This window comes from Pseudorca crassidens, chromosome 7 (assembly GCF_039906515.1).
Source record: "Pseudorca crassidens isolate mPseCra1 chromosome 7, mPseCra1.hap1, whole genome shotgun sequence".
Lineage (NCBI taxonomy): Eukaryota > Metazoa > Chordata > Mammalia > Artiodactyla > Delphinidae > Pseudorca > Pseudorca crassidens.
The window spans coordinates 7,539,245-7,552,806 of NC_090302.1; the positions used below are offsets into that span (position 1 = coordinate 7,539,245).

Here is a 13,562-nt window from a genome sequence, read left to right on the forward strand (position 1 = left end):
CAGATTTTAGGAAGGTGTACTTTCATAAAGTAGAGGTTCGCTCTTTTCAGCTTGTCTATAACCCGAGTGGCATATTCCTGAAGAGCTGGGTCAGGAGGGAAGACGCTAGAATTGGCATTTAGGCAACTAGTTCCATAATCACGGCTATAAACGCTTCACGTGAAAAAGCTCATCCCCTGTCCTCCTGAAGTTATGCCCACCCTGGTCAAGCACCACCCCTGGATCTCTCTGGAATAATGTCCACTGCAGCTGGTAAACATCTGGTGTCCCCCCTTTATGTGTCTCGTCGGATGTGGACCTTCTCTCAAGCCTTTCTTAGGCCCCGGGAGGAAGCGGCCAGGCAGACGATGAGTGGAGCTTACGCTCCTTTTCATCCTCACATCATGTGTCCTTTTGGGCTGTAGTCCTATTGGTGGGACCATGCCTGACTATGCAGTGTGACCTCTGTGAACTGCAGTCACCCCTGTAACCTTGGTACCCGACAGGGAATGATCCCAGGACCCCCCGAGGTACTAAACTCCACAGATGCTCAAGTCCCTTGGAGCCGGCGCCCTGTATGGGCGGGTTCTGCATCCTCGGATTCAACCAACCATGGATCGGATGCTAGTATTTCCAATTGTTGGTTGGTTGAATCCGAGGATGTGGACCCACGGATGTGGAGGGCCAGCTGTATACCCTGGCAGCGACAGTGCGTGATAAACTCGACCTAACTGAATTTGTGCTGAGCGTCTGCAGGGAGACATTTTGCTTCTGTGTATTAAGCACCCCATTTCAAGGCATGACAGATTCCAAGAATACAACACCAGGGTCAGAAAGACACCAGGCCAAACAAGTCCAGAAACAACCACAGGCTCAGACAAGCCTAAATACTCAGATAACAGGCACGCCAGAAAAGGATGTAAAGTATTTCTGTTCCTGGAAAACCTTTGGAAATAATAATTTGCACAGAAGCTCTTACCTTCCATGGGGAGGCCGTCTTGGAATCAGTTTCATCCTATTCAAAGAAAAAGGAGGCATTTAGGCAGCCAAGCAACTGTGCACAAAACAAAGCAGCCCCAGCCTTCCCTCTGGACGACAGGAAGTTCACAGAGAAATCAGCTGGAACAGCAATTCCCTCTGTGACTCAGAACTCAACACTGGCTGGCAGCAAACTGCAAGGCTGCTCGAGGGAAACGAAGCAAAGAAATAGGAGAGAAAAGTTCTTCCTTTTTTAATGCAGTAGGAGAGATGGAGACAATGGGGAAAGTTAATAAAATGTCCAGCGTTTCTTTATGTCATATTCAGAGGACTCTTTGAAGAGGGATAAACACACCTAAAGAATTGCTGGGGAGGGAGATCAGCTCGGTGGTTTGTGACCGCCTGGAGGGGTGGGATAGGGAGGGAGGGAGGGAGGGAGACGCAAGAGGGAAGAGATATGGGAACGTATGTATAACTGATTCACTTTTAAAGCGGAAACTAACACACCATTGTAAAGCAATTACACTCCAATAAAGATGTTAAAAAAAAAAAAAGAATTGCTGTGGAAAAAGTTCTAGGTAACTGAACAGAGAAAAACTCTTGATCTTTGGAGGATGGCCAATAGAGACCAACTTCTGTTATTTCTTTTCTTTTTTTTTTTTTTCCTGCTATTTCTTTTCCACAGATTTTTACACACGAAAGGCATCTCTCGAGGTTCAAGAACAGAAATCCTTATGAGGCTCTTGACTTTATCCTTATCCCAAGAGCTAATCCTTCTCAAGTTCAAGTTCCACACGGGGCACCAGACACTTACCCTGGGCATCGCGCCGTACACCTCCTACAAGCAGAGAAGAAAACCAGTTCTATTATTAGAGAAAATACACACTTCTAAGTTACACTCATCACTGTCATGTCAAACCTGGAGAGAATTACAAAAAGACAGGCAGCCTGACTGGCCAGAGGAACTTCTTAAAGTCTATAGAGAGACCAAGTGTTCCTATGTAATACCTTTTCTTTATTTAAGGGACTGCATGAATTTATTACTAGTTAAGGGCTAAAGGAACATTCAACAACTTCTACAATATTTAATGGGCATAAGGAGGACAGCTGTTTTTCCCTCCCGTCAAAGGTAACCAAGACAGTGCAGGTCACACAGAGAACCAGTGCCCTGGCCACACCCTGTGCTACGGAACACGCGTGCTAGGCGACGCAGGATGAAGGGGGAGCCAAGCTGCTTCCTTAACAGACACCGTGCAGGGGCCAGACCCCCACCTGCTGCTGCACTGCCTGCACCTCCTCCGCCATGAGACCTTCGGACTCCAGGTCTTCAGCCACCTTGTTAATGTCCTTCAGCCGTGACTCATTGGCCTTGAGATCCTTCAAAGAAAAAGACATCATAACTAAAACCCACAAGAGCAATTCAAAGAAGAGCAACAGGTACTCATAAACTATGGTTTGAATATATAAATTTCTGTCCAATAGGTATCTTATAGCTTTTCTACTCCTTGACGGTCACCTAAATCAGAAAATGCTGATTGTCACTACCAAGGAAGTAAGAAAACAGCAGGGCATCGGAGACGTCTGTCTCATGTTTACTGAACTACCTGTAGTTAATAATAATCCATTATTGGGACTCCCTTGATGGTGCAGTGGTTAAGAATCCACCTGCCAAAAAAGAAAAAAGAATCCACCTGCCAATGCAGGGGACACGGGTTGAAGCCCTGGTCCAGGAAGATCCCACATGTCGCAGAGCAACTAAGCCCGCAAGCCGTAACTACTGAGCCTGTGTGCCACAACTACTGAAGCCCACACACCTAGAGCCCGTGCTCCACAACGAGAAGCCCACGCACCACAACGAAGAGTAGCCCCCACTCGCCGCAACTAGAGAAAAGCCCACGCACAACAACAAAGACCCAACGCAGCCATAAATAATTAATTTTAAAAAATCCATTATTCTGGTTGATTTTTTTTTTTTTTTTTTTTTTTTGCGGTACGTGGGCCTCTCACCATTGTGGCCTCTCCCGTTGCGGAGCACAGGCTCCGGACGCGCAGGCTCAGCGGCCATGGCTCACGGGCCCAGCCGCTCAGCGGCATGTGGGATCCTCCCGGACCGGGGCACGAACCCGTGTCCCCTGCATTGGCAGGCGGACTCTCAACCACTGCGCCACCAGGGAAACCCTGGTTGGAGATTTTTTAAAAACCTTTCTTTGTAGGGGACAGGACACATGTCAGAACTGTGATGAAATTTTAGTGCTAGCCACTCTGGGAGAAAAGCCCCTCAACCCACCTGAATTGGTTATAAGAATACTTTTTTATTTGGCCATACCGTGCGACATGCGGGGGTCTTAGTTCCCTGACTGGGGATTGAACCCACACTCCCTGCATTGGGAGTGCAGAGTCTTAACCACTGGACCGCCAGGGAAGTCCCAAGAATACTTTTAAACTGAGGAATGGATAAACAAGATGTGGTATATGCACACCATGGAACATTAGCCATAAACAGTTAACAGATCACTGATCCGTCTACAAGGATGAACCTTGACAACATTATGCTCTGTGAAAGCTGTCAGCCATAAAGTACATGACCTATGATTCCATTTATAGGAAATGTCCAGAATACATAAATCCAGAGACAAGAAGCAGCTCGGTGGCTGCCAGGTGCTGGGGGGGAGGGGAGAGGGGGATAAGGAGTGGCTGCTTAATGGGTCTGTGGTCTCCTTTAAAGTGATAAAAAATGTTTTGGAACTAGACAGAGGGGATGGTAGTACAACACTGTGAATGAACTAAGTGTTTCTGAATTGTACCCTTTAAAATGGTTAACTCTATGTTACGTGAATTTAACCCCAATTAGAAAAACTACTTTTACACGTTTGTATGTTAGGTTTAGGAAAGTTCTTTTTTTTTTTTATGTATCTTTTTATTTATTTTTGGCTGTGTTGGGCCTTCGTTTCTGGGCACGGGCCTTCTCTAGTTGCGGCGAGAGGGGGCCACTCTTCATCGCGGTGCGCGGGCCTCTCACTGTCACGGTCCCTCCTGCCGCGGAGCACAGGCACCAGACGCGCAGGCTCAGTAGTTGTGGCTCACGGGCTTTGTTGCTCCGTGGCATGTGGGATCCTCCCAGACCAGGGTTCGAACCCGTGTCCCCTGCACTGGCAGGCAGACTCTCAACCATTGCGCCACCAGGGAAGCCCTAGGAAAGTTCTTAAAACAACATGTAGAAAAAACTGCATGTATTTCCTCAAAACTAAACTGGTGTGAGAAAAGTTTCGATTAAACTCGTTTAAAAATGGCTACAGAAATGAAGGAATATAATCACTGAATTCTCATTCTGGTAATCCGCAGCAAAAATCAAGAAAACCAAGTCCCCGAACAACTTTCTGTACCTTCTGGAAGTCATCGAACTTCTTCTGCAGCACTTCGACCTGCTCCAGGTCTGCGCCGACCTCCTCGCTCGTCAGGGCCGCTTCCTTCTCGTTGATCCACTGCTGTAGCTCATTCGCTTCACGGAACAGCATAAACTTCTTACAACTCTTCTCCAACATGCCTTTACGCTTCTCCCCCAGTTCCAGCAAAGAATGGTACCTGATGTAATTCGAGAGGGTGACAAGAGGGGGCAGGGGAGACAGTTAGCTTCCCACAGTGGCAAACTACCAGCTGTCTCCAAGATGTGGGTCCCAGGCTGTGAGTCGGTAACGATGATGCCCTGGTGACAAAGTATCGGAAGGCAGACGAAGACCCCGAGCACCCACAGACAACCTCAGGGACAAGCACACACGGCACGGTTCACAACTGGGTGGCTGGGTGGCCCGGCACACTCATGCCCAGCCACGTGCGCACTGACATCACAACCACAAAGGACCGAAACCAAGCGTTTGGCACACCACCACAGGCTCCATGCGACTACAACTGCGAGATGAGATGAACTTGCTGCGCGTAATGTATACAGAGGGCTTGTTCTCCTGCCGTGTGATTCTGCCAGCAGCCCCCAGGCGGTGGGGGAAGGTATGCTGAGCTATCTTAAACAGCCTCCTACAGGATTTTAGTATCTCCGGAACAGTAGGAAATTTCTACTGTTTCTAAAATAATACATTTATTTCTCAGAAAGTTTTGGCCACTTCAGAAGGAGAAATCACATAAATCCCATTTCATTAGCTGAACGTTTCTTATGAAGAGACTCAAATGACACTCTCACCCTGGGGAACTAAAATACAAAAGACTGAACTTCTGGTATCTTTAGAGATGTGAAAATGACAAACTTAGTACAACTGAGTTAAAATTCCAAAAAAAAAAAAAAAATCTAGAATCCATTCTAAGCTTCCAGAAGTGAAATAAAAAAGGAACGAATTACCAAGTATCAGAGCACTTTACGAGGCATGTGGTTTCCTGCCTACTGAGGGCTATGGCATCATCGGCCTCCGGGTCTGCTGAGAGCGGCTGGTCCAGCACAAAAGCCACCAGCAGGGGAACCAACAACACTCTGAACACACAGCTGCACAGAAGCAACCAACGAGAGAAGCGGCCACAGCTGACACAGCTTCACCCAAACCCCTTCCCTTGTGAGCGAAAGCTGCTGCCGGAGACGGGCCCCTCCCGCCCCTCGCCTTCCTGGACCCACGAGCGCCTTCAAGAGAAGCGGCAGCGGGAGGATGGACGGGGAGCCAAGGGCGGCACTCGGCAGAGCTTCCGGCCTACTCACAGTTCTTCCACCTGTTTCATACGCAGAGACACGCTGCCGGCCTCCTTAGTTACGCGCGTCCTGCACAGAGGGGCACAGCAAAAGCACGCACGGATTAGTGGGTTAATCCACGGGGATGGAAGGCGGCGGCTCCGATGGGTGCTGTGACGGCGGAGGCTTTGAGTGGGGAAAATTAGGGAGTCATTCAAGAGCTCTTGGAAGCAGGCCAGGCCGGGAGTAAAATCACAGTAAGGAAAGAGCAGGAAAATCACATTAAATTAGGGGGTTAGTTCACCTTCGTTTTCCTGACGTCTGCCGCGCTTAAGGCAGTAAACGTTCCTGTGCTAGAAACACTGGTCACTTCGCAGAGCCAGGCCAGGGGATACAGTGACCGCCCCGAGGAAGAGACTCTCCTGAGGGCTAACACGCAACTGTAGTCAGATATCTGGTCCACTGTTTTGCTCTCCTGTTTATGATCCAGGCCAAAACCTCTCATTCTTGTCTTAACAGTAACAGAAAACGTCTAATTAAGTGTATAAATAACCGATCTCCGCGGGGATCATCAGGGTCAGAAAAGTTCTATTATTCTTAACTCTAGTGAGGATGTATTTTCTGGATCTCTCCCAAGTGCCTAAAGCCTTTGATTTCATTAGCAGAGTAAGATATACCCTAAAGGAGGGACATAGGTCTTTATGGGGGCTTAGCTACAGGAAAGAGGACAGAGCCGATTCATAAAAAGTATACTCCATTCTCAGAGCACAAAGTCGATAGACGAGACGCTCCCTACGCGGCCTTTTACAAAGGGCAGCGCAGGAGGGGTGTGGAACAGCTAAAAACCCATTTCAAGAACATCTTCTGACCCGAGGACAAAGACTGAGACGGTAATAATTCGCAAATGTCTAGGAAAAGAAACTTGCCAATGCAGGGGAAGACAACAAAACAATGGAAAACAAAGGTACGGGTCAGGGATTTTAGGTTCCAACAGCGTTGTGTGGGTTAGAAGCGACTTGGGAAAGGCAGGAAGAGTGTGTTCTTGAGTGCAGACAGGCATCATAAGAGCATTTGCTCTGGAGCCTCAGGACGCTGCCTAAACCTCAGCCCATGCGTGACACAGACTAAGCCCCCAAGCGGCGCTGGGCCCTTCGTGCCCGATGGCGAGACCCTTACTGGTTGTCGATCTGCTCCTGCCGCAACGCGATGCTGCCCTGCTCTTCCAGGAGGTTCTCCCGGGAGGCCGACTGCGCAGGGTCTAGCTTCTTCACGTACGCGGCTGGCACGAAACCCTGACGATCGTTCACCTCCACTTTCCACCAGTCCTAAGTGGAAAAAAAGAGAGACTTGAAAGCCAATTCCTCCCCTGAGGAAGGAAGAATCCAAGGAGGCCTGTGTGCATACAAAAGAAAGCTCTAATCACGGCAAGAGAATCCCGTGACGTGCCAAGTATGCAGACGGTCACAGTGCAGCCCCGATGACTCGGGACAGGAAGGCCAGCCTTCTCTTCGCGTAGACGCCCTGCAACTGTGCTAATACTGCAGCCATGAGCCACGCTTAAGTAAGTTAAGTGAAATTAAATAAAAACGCAGCTGCACTTGCCACACATGAAGTACTTCACCTGCGGTTAGCAGCTACTGTAGGGCCAACACAGACATAAAACATCCACCACCACAGAAGGTTCTACTGGACGACGCTGCTGTTGAGTAAATCAGTCAGACCGGAGGGTTAGTTGAGGGTGAGAGTCAACATAAAGACACCAGTCAGGTTTTCTCAAACTCCCACGACTGGGGTAAGCTGAGGGTGTGGGAATAGGAGGTTCTTGACAACGGCCGGGCCGAGGACACTTCCCCAGCCTAGACCGAGAGGGGAGGCAGGCTCTTTGGGGATCAGTCCTATGACACGTGGAGGACCATGGACTCACTCCAAGGACACTGCCAAACCAGAATGTGTCAGGCGAGAGACGCTGACGAGCCAGGCAGCGTTTAGCTTTGAGAAGACGGAGCCTACGGGGTGACGCTGGCGCCGTCTTCAACTGTCTGCTGTAGTCGTACAGTCTAGAACCAACAGGTACAAGCTACAGAGGAGCACACTTTGATCCAAGAGAGAAAAAAAATTCCACTTGGAATTTTTTTCAATGGTGAAAAAAGCTACCCTTGAGAGGGTGGGTCATTACACTAGCTTCCGGGTATTCAAGGAAACAAGACTGGTCATCTTGATCACAGGCAAAACAGGATAAACCTGTATGAAGTGGGAGGTGGACCAGGGAAGTAAAGTCTTCAAATTCGAAACCAGCCTCATCCTGGAAAGACACACTCCCAAGACGCCCAACTGAGCGCAACTGGCGGTGCTGATGGAGACCCGCCCACGGCCTCTTTCTGCGCTTGCCTTGTTGGTGCTGTTGAGCAAGGTGAGGATATCCCCTTTCTTCATGGTGACCTCTCGAGGGCTCTTCTCCTGATAGTCGTAGAGCGCCAAGACCAGCTCCTTCCCGGTCTCGTCATCCATGGGGGCCACTTGTTGCTAAAAATCCAAAGGAAGGGCAAACAAAGTTACAGGATGTCCCCGGTGTGGCATCTAAGCCCACGGCGGACTCCAACTTCCACAGCTGTCCCAAATTTACCAAACACACCTTTGTCAGAGTTCTTCTCTGAAGCTACCAACAAAATCTGATTCAGGAAGTTCAGCTGTCTTGGGGTCTTTGAGGTCACAAGAACAACACCCATGACCGTGACACCTGCTGGCCGCATCCGGGTCCTTCATCTTCCCCAGCCCCCCAGCCCCCAGGGAACTCGCAGCTGCTGAACGGAAGCCACACTCACCCGGCATGACTGGGCCTGCTCTCGCAGAGCCTGGATGCTGCTGCCATAAGCGCTGAGATCCGACATCAAAGCCTCGTGTTTCTTTAGCAGAGCCTGGAACCAAAATAACACACGGCGACCCTGAGCAAGAAGCCAGAGCCGCCCTGCTGCCTCTCCCACACGCCACCTGCCTCTGAAATCTGTTTAGTTACCCGGCGACCTGATCAGTCCTCCACTCTCTCCCCCTTTTTGATAAACATTTAATTTGGAGGAAATACTGTGATTTCTACTATAATCTTTTCAGCCTGCCTTTACATGCTTAACTAGGCAACCCCTGAAACACATGAAGGGACATAAAGAACAACATCACACGTACAGCAGATCCACCCCCATCCTAAGAAATAAACATTCCCAACAAGTGGCAGCTCCCTCGTCCAGGGAACCCCGTTCCCCGCCACACTCGGTGCTTCTCCATTTTCCTCTACCGCCACTTCCAAAAATCATCTCAGGTTGTGTCAATATTCAGCTCACTGTGGTTTTTGTGAAGACTGGCAAGAGAAGAGGTAGGCACACGGCTACACCTAGACCTCTATGAATAAAATTTAAGGGGTCCACTAAAAAAAGATGACTAACAAAGAACTGTGTTTATGTACGTATGTGTATGCAGGTGGGGGAGGAAAGATGAAACAAGAATGGAGAAATGGTCACGGCTGATGGTGAAAGGCCGTCTCCTCTCTTTTTAAGTATGACTGAATTTCCATAGTAAAAAGGGAAAAAAGACGCTGAAACACTTCGAAGGGCGACAGCCGTGAGGCTGCACCTTCCACGTGGTCATTCTCCCAGCCAGCCCCAGCCCGAGCGCGGCAGCCCCCAGCTCGCCTCACCTCAGCCGAGTCCTCGTCCTTCCCATAGTCGGTGCTGCCGACGATGGGCTCCTTCTCCCGCATCCACGACTCGGCCTCGTTGGCATCAGCGAAGTACTGCTGGGCCTGCAGCGAGTCCTCCAGGTCCTGACGCCGCTGGGAGGCCTTGGATTTCAGCGACTCCCACTTCTGGTTCAGCTCGTGGAGCTTGGCCTTCACGTCCTCTGCAGCAAAATGGCCTGCGAGGTAGGCAGGGGAGGGAGGACAACGAGAAGCAGGTGGACACATTGCAGCAGGACAAAAACGTCCTCTGTGCGCTCGCAGCACCTACGACACTACATCTTGGGGAGCCAGGCCCCTTCATATTTTCAGTTTTACGAGAGGTCCAGGTTCCAGCCCAACAGATCTGCTTGTCTTCTGCCTCCTCAAAGCATGAAGTCTGTCTAGACTCTAAGAAGGAGGGTATCCCTAGTTGGTGTCAGTGATGTTATCATAAAGAAACAATAAAAATAACAGCCCCCACTCCCCCAACTCCCAGTCACGGAGACACACTTGCCGGGCACTGTCTCAGGCTCCTCCGTGTCTGACCTTGTTTAATCCTCACAACTGTGGGAGCAGGTGATATCATCCCCACCTCACAGGTAACAAGTCCAGCTCAGAGAGGTTATGGGCAAGTCAAAGTCATAGTCAGGAGAGCGCGGGGACGGTCTTCAACCCTACAGCCCAGCCTGACTCGGGTCCACGCACTCAGCCTTCCAAGAAGAGTGCCGTGAATGAGAGTGAAGCCACTTTTCCGACGACACTCACCTTCATCCACCATGGCGTTCCCCTTCTGTGTAACTGCTTTGATGCGGGGCTCATGTCCGGCAATCTCTGCTTGTAGGGCTTGGTGTTTCTTTAGCAGATTCTGGACTCCAATTAAATCTTTGCCTGAAAGAGAAACCACTCCCAAGTCACCCAAGCCATCAAGAGAAGAGGCAGCATAACTGTCACTTAGCTTCCACCACGGTTTACCTAAACTTCCAATTCAACTTAAACTTGACCTTGCTCACTCTGACACTGGTCCCCTTCCTGCCATAAGGGTAGAGCCCTTTCCCAACTGGATTCCTGTCTGATGGCGGGAGGCTGACCTCTGTTGGTGGATGCAGCAATGGGTTCTTTCTCTCGAATCCATGTCTCCTCATCCTCGACGTCACGGAAGAGCTGCTGCAAACGCAGAGAATCTGCCAGCTTCTGCTTCCGGGCAATCATGGGCTCCTTGAGAGCCTCATAGCGGGCCACCAGGGCTTCCTGCTTCTTCTTGATGTTTTCAGCATCAAAGTGGCCAGCATCCTGGAACTGGCGGGCCTGGATGGTGATGCCATCGATTCGATCCTGGGAACAGGTAGGACAGAGTCTTGAAAGCCTGGCCCAGCGTGGGGCAACTATGTTCTGGACATTTCTAGGCTGACTTTATTACTTCAGGTGTGGTTTGCTCACATACCGAGAAAATATAACACGGTTCTTTTCCCATACCCAAGAGCATTCTTTCTGCCACTGTTTCCCCTCATTCTGGGATCCCAGAAAGGTCCGAGGGAAGGCAGTCTAATTTGAACAGAAGCATATAGCGCACACATGGTTCCCTAAGAAAATCAACACACTTCATCCCTCCCCACACCAGCTGCTCTTGACCGACTGGCCACTCTCACTCCTGTGCTCACTGGCCCAAAAGCCGCGCCCAGGTCACCGTACCTGGTGTGCTGCCACATCGGCCTCCAGCAGGGCGTGCTTCTTCTGGAGGTTCTGGACATTGGTAAGGTCTTTGCCGTAATCGTCCGAAGCCAGGTGACCTTCCACTTCGTACAGCCACAGTTCGATGTCCTCAACGTTGCGATTAAACTGCTGCTGCTGGTTAGCCTCACGGAGCTTTATTCCTAGTCACGGAGGCAAGTTTGATTTCATTAGTTAACACCGTCCTTCTGCCAGTGTGCTCTCAACAATGGCACCTCGCAGAAGGACCACGGGGCAGGATTCTAGTTACAGCGTCACTGCTATCAAGAGGGTAAAGAAAAACCGCAGCCTCTGCTCCACCTTTTAGATGCTGAAGTGGAAGTCGTTTAAGAAGCCTTCTAACCCCCATGGGATAGGGGCTGGCGAATGGTTAAGTGCCCTTGGCTCCCGGCTGAGCTCTGACTTTCAGTGATGAGGCCCAATTCAGTCAGACTATCTAGACTGTGCCCAACGACCAAATCATCCCCTTCTCACTCAGGCTCCCTGCCCTCCCTGACCAGCACGCTCAACCACATTCACCAAATCAGCAAAGCATCAGGAACCCAGGGCAGGTGACTCCTACCCAGGAAGTGAGCCCGAGTGCCCAGGTCACCCAGCTCAGCTTGCCTGGGTGGCACATGTCCCCAAAACACGGAACGAGGGAGGAAGGTTTAATTCCCCCAACGGCCTCCCGTAACCCCGTGCACACCTCCTCTATTTTTTATTTTTTTTTTTTGCGGTACGCAGGCCTCTCAGTGTTGCGGCCTCTCCCGTTGCGGAGCACAGGCTCCGGATGTGCAGGCTCAGCGGCCATGGCTCACGGGCCCAGCCACTCCGTGGCATGTGGGATCTTCCCGGACCGGGGCACGAACCCGTGTTCCCTAGATCGGCAGGTGGACTCTCAACCACCGCGCCACCAGGGAAGCCCTCCTCTCACCTTTTAGTTCCGTGGCCTCCAGCAGTTTCTTCCACAAACTGATGACCTCATTCATTCGAGCTGCCACCTCGTCCTTGGCATAGTGGTTGACGTCAATCAGCTTTTGCCCGGCTTTCTCCAGGGCGTCAATGCGGCTCTGGTTTGCCGAGAGCTCAGCCTCAAAAGCCTGATGTTTCTGTACTTTCCCTTGCAGGTTCGATGGGTCCTGCCAAGGAAAGGAAGAAGGGAGTTCTATCTTGAACCTAAGGACATCAAGTTACGCTGCATTACCCTCACACTTATCTTTATAGGGAGACATATAAAACGACCAGCTTACATTAAATAGTGTATATTTTGACATTTCCAATTTCTTTATTTAGCTACAGTTTAACTGTGAGTGCTGTGTTTAGCTTACTAACCAAGTGCTACATGGCAATGCTAACAGGACATTACTTTATAAGCTTCGTCCGTGGCGGTTTTCATCTTCTCATTGACCCAACTCTTGAGCTCATCAGAGTCACGGAAAAACTGCTGCAAGTGGAAGGAATCAGCCAGCTGGGCCCGGCGATACATGGCTCTCTCGTGAAGGGCGTTGCGGCGGCTCAACAGCTGGAAGGCAAGGCTCGCTGTGAATCTCCAGCTCTTACCACCCCCAGATCAGGCTCAGAAGGGCCACCCACGGACAGAAAGGAGGTGTGTAAAGAGGCTGCACACTTACCGCATCTCGGCGAGTAGCCACATCTTCCATCGCATAGTGGTTGTTCTGAATTAGCTTGGTGGCAAACTCGTCTAAGGCCTAGGAAGAAGAATAAGGTTCTTCACTGGTGAGCGACTCTTCCACAGCTTGGACCCCAGAGGAAAGTGCAGAACAGGGCACGGAATGCTCTAGACCTGAACTCAGGTCAAGGTTTTCACTCTGAGGTTTGCTATGACAATCTTTATCCCTCAACTGCTGAGTTTTTGCTTGATGTTCTTGGAGGGCACAGAGTTACGCTAGCTTCACTCAGGACTGGACACATTAGCTGCAGCTAACGTCACAGCAGGAACTGACGGAGTCAGATATGGGTCAACAGCCTTTCAATTCCTACTTCTAAGGTCTGTGTTCAATGGGAAAATATCTCTTACATTAATTCTTAATTTCTTTTAGAGGAAGGTAATCTCAACTTGGAGGTTCACATCAAGAAAATGACTTCATTCTAGAAGTCGTGCTGTGTCTCCAACAAGGTGGTCAATCATCTCCGTGAGACTTTAAGCACCCGGAGCCTTCACTGAACCTGCTCAGGAACCTTTTGGAACAAGACGAGACCTCTGCTGACTCTCATGGTAATCTGAAGGCACTGACAGCAAGGAGGGGTCTTACTGTAATCTTCTCCTCCTGGGCACTGAGGGATTTCTCGAAGTCCTCGTGCTTCTTGAGAAGCGCTTCCACGCTATCCAAGGAATCTCCCAGGTCTTCATTCAACAGGAACGCCTTAGAAGAGGAAACAAAATGTTGAGATAATGTCTGATTCCTTTCACCTCCTAAGGCTGGAAAGCAAAGGCTATTCTGGCAGAAGGACAAAAAGAAGGAAAGAAGTTCTATGGCTATTACACCTTCAAATCTCCCCCAG

At 50.1% G+C, this 13,562-nt stretch overlaps 1 protein-coding gene across 8 annotated transcripts in view; it reads right to left on the bottom strand.

The window, feature by feature from the left end:
• SPTAN1 (spectrin alpha, non-erythrocytic 1) overlaps positions 1-13,562 on the bottom strand; it is a 60,670-nt gene that overhangs the window by 23,942 nt on the left and 23,166 nt on the right. For 5 of the 8 annotated variants that reach the window (XM_067743081.1, XM_067743084.1, XM_067743080.1 and 2 more), the window contains exons 12-27: positions 13,313-13,423; positions 12,671-12,748; positions 12,406-12,561; positions 11,974-12,178; positions 11,019-11,200; positions 10,418-10,661; positions 10,095-10,217; positions 9,309-9,526; positions 8,446-8,538; positions 8,012-8,146; positions 6,800-6,948; positions 5,654-5,713; positions 4,341-4,539; positions 2,230-2,334; positions 1,772-1,795; positions 959-994 (exon numbers count right to left, since the gene is read on the bottom strand). In XM_067743081.1, coding sequence (XP_067599182.1) covers positions 959-994; positions 1,772-1,795; positions 2,230-2,334; positions 4,341-4,539; positions 5,654-5,713; positions 6,800-6,948; positions 8,012-8,146; positions 8,446-8,538; positions 9,309-9,526; positions 10,095-10,217; positions 10,418-10,661; positions 11,019-11,200; positions 11,974-12,178; positions 12,406-12,561; positions 12,671-12,748; positions 13,313-13,423 — 2,118 coding nt within the window. The remainder of the gene's footprint in view (positions 1-958; positions 995-1,771; positions 1,796-2,229; positions 2,335-4,340; positions 4,540-5,653; positions 5,714-6,799; positions 6,949-8,011; positions 8,147-8,445; positions 8,539-9,308; positions 9,527-10,094; positions 10,218-10,417; positions 10,662-11,018; positions 11,201-11,973; positions 12,179-12,405; positions 12,562-12,670; positions 12,749-13,312; positions 13,424-13,562) is intronic. The other 3 variants (XM_067743086.1, XM_067743085.1, XM_067743082.1) reach the window with 1 other exon arrangement.